This window comes from Neomonachus schauinslandi, chromosome 9 (assembly GCF_002201575.2).
Source record: "Neomonachus schauinslandi chromosome 9, ASM220157v2, whole genome shotgun sequence".
NCBI classification, from domain to species: domain Eukaryota; kingdom Metazoa; phylum Chordata; class Mammalia; order Carnivora; family Phocidae; genus Neomonachus; species Neomonachus schauinslandi.
In genome coordinates this window covers 112,411,944-112,420,280 of record NC_058411.1, presented here as the reverse complement: position 1 = coordinate 112,420,280, position 8,337 = coordinate 112,411,944, and the positions used below count along the sequence as shown (strand labels likewise).

General features: G+C 61.2%; 1 protein-coding gene across 1 annotated transcript; it reads right to left on the bottom strand.

The window, feature by feature from the left end:
- Positions 1-1,734: 1,734 nt before the first annotated feature.
- On the bottom strand, positions 1,735-7,834 carry C9H15orf39 (chromosome 9 C15orf39 homolog). The gene is made up of 2 exons (XM_021693940.1): positions 5,161-7,834; positions 1,735-3,144 (listed from the first exon to the last, which is right to left on the bottom strand). The coding sequence occupies exons 1-2, from the start codon at positions 7,832-7,834 to the stop codon at positions 2,840-2,842; spliced, it is 2,979 nt and encodes a 992-aa protein (XP_021549615.1). The 3' UTR covers positions 1,735-2,839.
- Positions 7,835-8,337: the final 503 nt, after the last annotated feature.

Sequence of the window (8,337 nt, the reverse complement as noted above, 5' to 3'; positions counted from 1 at the left end):
CTGTGAGGGGCAATAGAACAGCCTCCCTCAGACGGGAGTCCTGGGCAGTTCCATCCCCGCCCCACCCGATGAGGGCTCCCAGGCCAGAGTTGTCCCCTGGGCGCAGCCACCTCCCCCAGCAAGATCCAGGTCCAGGCCAGTGAAACCCAGCCTCTGCACCATGGAGGCCCTCTAGGGCCACAGCGGACAGACAGATGCCCCTGGGTGCTGGGCAGCTCTGCCTATGCCGAGGCCTCGGAGCCCACCCGGGACTGCTGGTGAGAAGTGGCAATGAAGTGTAGGAAGATGGCAGGGAGGAAAGAAGGAAAGGAAGAGAAAAAAAGAAGAAACAGAGCCAAATCCCGAAGGTTCTGGCAATGAGGTGGATGAAGTCGACGGGGTGGCAGAGGGCCTGGGGGTTCGGCGACTCCACCCATGTTGCCCCCCACTCAGGAGTTAGCCTCAAGTGAAGCAGACTGGCCGCGCTTCAGCTCTCTGGGAAACACGTGCACCGGGCACCCGGGTGGCTCAGCTGGTTAAGCGACTGCCTCCGGCTCAGGTCATGATCCTGGAGTCCCGGGATCGAGTCCCGCATCAGGAGCCTGCTTCTCCCTCTGACCCTCCCCCCTCTCATGTGCTCTCTGTCTCTCTCATTCTCTCTGTCTCAAATAAATAAATAAAATCTTAAAAAAAAAAAAACAAAACACGAGCACCACAGCCCCTATCCTCCAGGCTGGTGGGCTAGAAGCTTGCTGCACTCCCACCCATGTTTCCCGGCACTCCAGCCACACCTGTTTCCCTTCTCCAGCTATTCCTCTTGGCCTCCTCACACGCTGTTCACTGGACTGCACGTCACCCTTGCCTTTACCTTCTTCCTCCCTGCCTCCAAGGGCCACTTCTGGCAGCATCTCTTCTGGGATCCAAGGACGCCTCCTTGTCCCTAAGCTAGGACCGGCCCCTTCCAAGCTTCCAAAGCACGCTTCCCCGGGTTCTGTCACTGTGGTGACCACATGTCGGAGTTGCCGGGGAACTCCTCAGGCCTGGATAGGCAGCAGCAGGAGCAATGGTGGCTGCCGTTCCACATCCTGGCCTAGTGCAAAGCCAGGCTCCAGCTCTTGGCAGGCCCGGGAGGGATACTGTAGCTGGACTCAGGGAAGGCTCACGAAGACTAGGGTTGACACCGGCAGGTCTGACCAGTCCTAGTGGACTGACCCTCTGTCTGGATGGGAGTGGGAAACCAGGAAGCCACCTCAGCAGCCCTGAGAACAAACCTCTTGCAGGAAGAGCCCAGCAGAGGCAGGGTCTCTGGAGGGTGTGCTGTGTCTCCCCATACCAGCTTAGGGGTGAGGAGCTGTCCCTCCGTGGGATGGAGTCACCAGCATGGGAACAGGGTGACAGCACTGTTCTAGGTACACGCTGGTGGGCATGTCCTTGGTGCTGAGAGACGGGCATGTGCTAGGGCTGGTGACCAGCATTTCTCACTGGGGCAGTGCACTACAGACCCAACAACCACCAGGACCCACAAAGGTCTCGGGAGGGAAAGGACTTTCCTTGAGCAGGGCAGTGGCTGCCCAGTGGATGGGTGACCAGGACCCACGTGGCCAGAGCTAGCTAGCATAATGGTGCCAGAGAGCCTCGGCACCTTCTGGGCTGGGAGGAGGGAGAACTGCTAAGGACTGCGTGATGGCCTATTAAACCTGTGGTGCGCCCCCCCTCCCCCGCCCCAAAAAACACAGCCAGGCTTCAGGTCCAAAAACAACCCAAATGCTTTAATGTTTAATGGCCTGCCTCCAGGGCCCACAGCCTTCTTACAAACCTTAGCTAGGTCAAGGGCCCAGCTCACCAGCCTCTGGCTCAGTTTAGCACTCTGCAAGGAGGTAACTCATAGCAGGCCTGACTGATGGGGGCTCTGGCTTAGGGAGTGCCAGGGTCCCTAGTCCACATCTTCAGAGACCTCCCAGGATTGAGCTGTCATTCAGCCTGTCTTGTCTAGTCCCTGAGTCACTGCAGCTGCTCGGCTTCTAGCAAACATACAACTTTCTCGGGAAGATACACCGGGTGGAGGCGGCAGCTCAGGGAAGTCACTGGTGTCAATTCAGGACAGGCCTGGGGCCTCCCAGAGGTGAGAGCAGCAGGCCCAGAACAAGGATGCCAGCCCCAGGCTGTATCCAGGCAACCCCCGTAGTGAAGAAGGGAAGGGGCAGGCTCCCCCAGGGAGCTCCAGGCTGGGGGTCAGGGAGGCTTTCCTGGGAAATGACTCTAGAAAAGTGTAACTCATACACACTGTACACCGTACCACCCTAAAATAACCAAATCCTATGACACACGAAGACTTTCTAGAAGGTTCTGCTTGCCTTAGCCTCCTATTCCAGGCTCTGGCTGGGATCTAGGCCCCTGTCCTGGGGAGGAAGCAGACAGCAAACCTTACTGGGTGTGCGTCAGGCATCACCCCCCCAACAACCCTGTGAGGTAGGCTGCGTTGTCCTATCTTACAAACAGGGAACTGAGGGCACAAGGGAGGAAGTGACTTGCCTGGTTACACAGCAAGAACACAGGAGCTAGAATTCAAGCCCAAGTCTGTTGAGCTCCAAAGCCCACACGTTTTCTCTAAGGAAGAAACAAGAAGTAGTCCCCTCTAATAATAAAGGTCTGCAAGTTAAAAGTTCGGAGGCTCTCAGCCTAGCGGGGGGGCGGGGGGCCGCAAGAGCAGAAGCTCCAAGGGCATGTCCACTCCTGGCCCTGGGCAGCTGGCCTTACAAAAGGTAAGGGTTCAGACAGTGACCCCCAAACAGCCACCAGTGCTACAGCGATGGCTCTGGCCACCCAGCACCTGTGGGTGAGGCACAGGCCGCTCCGGCCCTCAGGCCTTGTGGCCCCAAGTAGGCAGTGCCAGGCCATTGAGCCAGGCAGTTTCCAGCAGGTTGCGGAAGCGGGCCCTTAGCGTGGGGCCAGGGGGGCTGGTGCTGGCGGCAGGGGCAGGGGAGGTACCGTGGGACCCTTCCCCAGCGGCTGCCTCTTTCTCCGGGCCAGGGGTTGGTGGCTTCCTCCCTGGCTTCCTGGCCTTGGGGACAGGTGACTTCCAAGCCAGGGCTAGGCTCTCCGGCTCATCTCTGGCCATGGTGGGTTCTGAGGAGGGCAGAGATCCAGCCTCAGTGTCAAAGTCACCTGGAAAATGAACACACAGTCAGGCCGCAGACCCCAGCACCCTCAGGCCCCATCTCCTGGCCTCCAAAGCCACCTAGACCAGTGGTTCCACTCTGCCTCAGGACTGGAAGGCCCCGGCAGGGTCACGGCCATTACGACCTTTCTCCATGTGTGCTGGAGGCCAGACCATCAAGCCGAAGAGTATGCTTCTCCCCAGGTGACGCCAGAGCCCTATTAGATGACGGTACCTCTCAGGCGAAGTGTCTGGTGCAAGAACAAAAGGAAAGCGGCCAACAGGCCAGGAACCACTGGCTGTACAGGCAGGGAAACTGAGGCATGGGGAGAGAGAGCCCTGCTACACATAAGTGTAGCATCCTTCTACCAGACCACCCCCAGAGCCCAGGAGTGGAGGAAGCAGCAGAGGGGGCAGGAGGGGGCTTCTGACCAAGAGCACGCCTATTGGCAAGGGAGACTGTCAGGGAGAACACGGACACCCATGGAAGGGTGGACCCCCCCCCGGGTCTGGGGAGGACTCACAGCTCAGGGAGTGGGGACTGGGGTGCCAAATCCAGCCAGCAGCAGGAAGAAGCTGGGTCCCAATCAGTTCTTCACTAGGCCCCAGACTCTTGCAGGCTCAGTCAGGGCAGGAGGGGACTGTGAAGCGCCCGGGCCCCAGCGCCCAGCCGGCAGCCCGGGAAATACGGCCCTGTCCTCTCTGGGCCCAAGTGCCCAACTGTCCAGGGAGAAGACGGGGCTGGAGCCTCTGAGCCACGCACGATACACCCCCCACCCCCGCTCAACAACACTCCCACTGTGTTTTCTTTGCACCCATTAGGGCAAACGCGCCAACCTCTTAAGTGCTCGGGGGTCAGCACTGCTTATCACCCAGACCCCAAGCTCCACATCTGTGCCTCACTGCCTCAGGCGCCTTCCCCACCCTGACATGGAGCCAGGACGAGGTAAGAGCCCACGGCAAGGCTGCCAGGATGACGAGAAACCGTTCCTGTGGAGACACAGCCCAGACAGAAGCCTGGTGGCAGGATGGCAGAGCAGCAAGGAAAGACTACAGAGCGGGTCACAGGCCTCAATGTGCCAGGTGTCCTGATGCAGGAGAGGCCACGATGGGCACCACCTGGCACCATCACCAAAGTCCCGGCTGAAGAAATGAGTACACACAGCATGTGACCCCGCAACAGCTGCCCAGAGCAGGGCCAAGCGACCTGAACCAATGCACATGATGCTCCAGGACATAAAAAGAGCAAGCTGGAAAACAATATGCACGAGACGTCATTTAGTAGGGGAAAAGCAAACCACAAAACATCGCTCCGACTTATGGGTGCACTTCCGTGAATATAAATACTGGGAGGACTGAAACACTGCACATTCAAAAGGTAACCGTGTTTGGGGGGAGAAGGGGATCCCTGCCCGCTTTTGGGAATCAGGTGCCATTGACTGAGGTGGAGAAGGCTGTGGGGGGAGGGCAGAGGGCTCAGGGGAAAGCTCAGGAGTGTGGGTCTGGGAGGAGTTAAGGGTCGGAGAGATACCAGGTGCAAAAGGCCAGCATGCACTCAGTAATTTGGGGCTCAAGCTCAGAAGAAGGGACGCTGGGTGGGACACAGACCCAGGGGGAAGAGACCTCAGATAGAGAACAGGGCCTCGTCAGAGCCCCAGAATCCAGAGAAGTCTGCACCGTGGCCGGAGAAGGCACAGCGGAGGAGGGAAGCCGGCAAGCGGCGGCATCGGGGAAGGTCAAGAAAAGTTTCCAGAGGGACAGAGCAGCAGGCCCGCTCAGATGCTTTCAGCAGACGCTGTGAAGGCCCCCAGTGGTGCCGGGGTGAGGAGGAATGCGGGGGGGGGGGGGGGTCCACAGGGCCTCCCCGGGATGGCCAGCGCCCTCCCCAGCACGAGTTCTTGGGCCTCCCCGCGCTTTCCGAGGCCCAGGCGTCCGTCAGCCCTGGCTGCGACCACTCACACAGCCCACACACCTGTCACTCGTTCACACGGCTCCGGTGGCCACTGGGGCTGCCCCATGCTCACCCAGCTGGCGGCGGACGCAGTCACGCCACTGCAGGCCCAGCAGGTCGGGGTAGATGTCGGGCAGCTGGCGCAGCGCCAGCAGCTTGAGCATGCGCGATGTGCAGCCGTGTAGGGCCCGCTCGCGCAGCGCCCGCTCCTCGGACAGCGTGGTGGGCCGCAGCTCCACGCGGTGCTCCTGCAGCACGTGGTCCACGGAGGCGGGAGGCAGCCGTGGGAAGAGCCGCTCCTTCACCAGGTGGATGGGCACGAAGATGGCCCCGGCCCGCACCACGTGGGGGAAGGGGCACTGCTGTGTGCACACGAAGCTCTGCAGCTGCGACAGCAGCTTGCCCAGCAGCCCCTGCACAGCCTGGCAGTCCTGCCAAGCCGCCCGGCCCCAAGGCCCCGCCGTCTCGAGCCACTCGCGTAGCTTCTCGGGCGGGGAGTGCGCCACTGAGCCCGAGATGGCATCACACAGGGACGCATGCAGTCCTGTGAAGTGTTGCTCTGGAGAGTCCGCCGCCACAGGGGTAGAAGCGGGAGCCGGAGCCTGGGCCGGGGCAGGTGATGGGGCCGGGGCCGGGGTGGGGGAGGCCATGGCTACGGCTGGAGGACTGGGCAGCGCCAGGTTGAAGCAGGCCACAGGCAAGGGCTGTGTGAGAATCTGGAGACCAAGGGGCACGGATGTGGGGGTGGGTACAGGCTGGGCAGACGCAGGGGCAGGGGTGGGAGCCGATGGGGCTGCGGCTGCAGCCAAGGGTGCTGGCCGGAGGATCTTGAATTTTCGGAACATGAAGGCTACGGAGCTGTGGAAGTTGGTCCGCGGGGCGGCCTCGGTGGTCGCCGGCACCCCGGGCAGCCCCGGTGCCTCCGAGACTATCTTTTCCAGGTCTGGCAGATCCGAGACTGTGTTCCCCACAGCTGGCGCATCCAGGGCTGCCGTGGGCTCGGCACGCACCGCGGGACTAGGAACCCCGACGGGAGCCTCTGCCACAGGCTTCTTCACACTTAAGTCCAGGGCTACCTCTTCTCTAAGTGAGCAGTGAGCCTTCGAAGGGGCGTCCCGGGCAGGCAGGGCCCCCCCCCAGTCTTTGGCAGGGCTCTCACTGGGGGCTGGGGCTGGCTCAGGCCCAGCTGTGTCCTCGGGTGCCGGCACGTCCAGATAGTCACGGTAGGGGGCCAGGCTGAAGACATTGTCGATAATCGGCATGGGTGGAGAGCTGGGCGGCAGCACGCCCTCGTTCGGCACCAGAGACTGGCGCTCCCGGGCGCAGGGCGGGAGCGCCGGAGGGGTGCGCGGACCCGGGCTATCTCCAATGACAATGAGTGCTCCGGGGTGCTCACCAAGCTGGGGCTGGAGCTGCTCTTTCCTGCAGCTGGGCAGCCACATCTTCTCCTCTGCTTCCTGGACTGGCTTCTCTGCAGGCCTCCCGGGCTCTGGGCAGGGCTGGCTAGCGGGTAGGGGCTGGCACGCTCGCTGGAAGGCACTGGGCTGCGGCACAGCCTGTACATTGTTTTGGGAAGGTGGCGTCCCTCCAAGCCCCGGAGATGCTCCACAGAGAGCGAGGTCATCCCGGGTGTAAGGAAAGCCCAGTGTCTGGGGGGCAGCAAAGTCCAGCAGGCACCGGGGAGCAAGAGGTGGCTCCAGCTTGAGGCCTGGTGAGGGTGCTGGAAGTGGGGCAGAGGGGTAGGAGAAAGTGTCCAGGCCCACTGTGGGCATATAGGGTGCCTGGGCGGCCTGCTGCCTCAAGTAGGGGCTGCTCAGCCCACCAGCTGGGTACCCAGCCCCTTTGTGGGCTCCCAGAGGCTGTAGAGGGAGCACTGAGCTATAGCTGCCCTGCTTCTCTGGGTGGCGACAGGCTGCTGGGCAAGGCAGGGCCTGTGGAGGGTGAGGGAGCGGGTAGTGGGTAGGCACTGGATCCTGGCAGGCTGGCCCCAGGGGTTGGGCCAGCTGGGTCCAAGGACTGGGGGGTCCGTCGGACAATGCCTGCTTGGGGTCCCCAGAGTAAGGACCTGCATACTTGGAGGCCAGGAGGCCTGTGCTGTGGATGGTCCGATACTTCTCCAGAAATGCCTGGCACGGGGAGAAGCTTACTGAGTTTTTGCCAGCTGGCACCCCACGCAAGAAGGTGCCATCTAGGGACGGGCCCTTGCCAGGAGTTGGGGTCAGAGAACAAGATGGGTCAGCCGGAGGTAAGAGGGGTCCAGTCACCATCGTCCAATCAACGTCCAGTGGCCTCTTCGCTGCCCCATCCCCCAGGCAAGTTGAGAGCCCGTAACACAGAGGGTTCCGGTAGACAGGTTTGGGTGCCGCCAACGGTGGGCCTGGGTAGGAATGAGACTGGGGACCGAAGGGCAGGAGCTCAACAGGACCAGGGTCCTGCACCTTCTCAGAGCTTTCTGCTGGTGGGCGGTAGAGCAGGCAGCTGGTCAACAGGCTATCCGTCCGAAGAGGAGGTCCTGCCATGCTGGTAGGGTACAAGGGTGGATATGGGGTCCAAGATGCCAACCTCTCAGACCCTGCCTTGGGAGCACTCCCCATAGGGCAGGAGAAGTAGGCACCCTTGTAGCTGCAGGGGTCCTGGTTACCAGCAGAGGGGGGCAGGCTGTGCCCGGGCCCGGAGTCTGCCTCCAGGCGGGGCAGCTTGCCATACATCACAGGCCCCAGGGTCCCCAGTGGCCGCTTCTCCGCCATCACTGTGAAGGCTTCAAGCCCTCAGGGGCCCCAGCTACTCAACTGCTGACCTGGGAGAGAGAGGGAAAAAGGTAGGGGCTGTCAGAACAGGCTACAGGCAAGCAGTTGAGGGCTGCTCTTCTCACTGGCTCACCGCCACACCGAAAAACTTGGCACCTAGCAGATGCTTGATAAAGACCATGAATGACTGAATGCATGAGTCACACAACACAGAGGCTGCCAACGTATACCCCCCACCCCCCTTCCAGGAGCCCCTTCTGTTCAGCTTCTCTCCACATGAGTCCCAAGACCCCTTTCCTGGGGTTTCAGACTTTGCAGGGCACAGTCTGCAGATCCATTCGCTTGGCTACCCCTGTTCCCCATATACAGATGAGGAGACCCATTCATCCCAAAGTCCCTGATAAAGATGGAACGAGAGACAGGCTTCCTACCTCCCACTACAGCTCTTATTCCAGATGCCATAGGGATCTCAAGATGACCGCTGCAGCCAAGATGTGGAATTG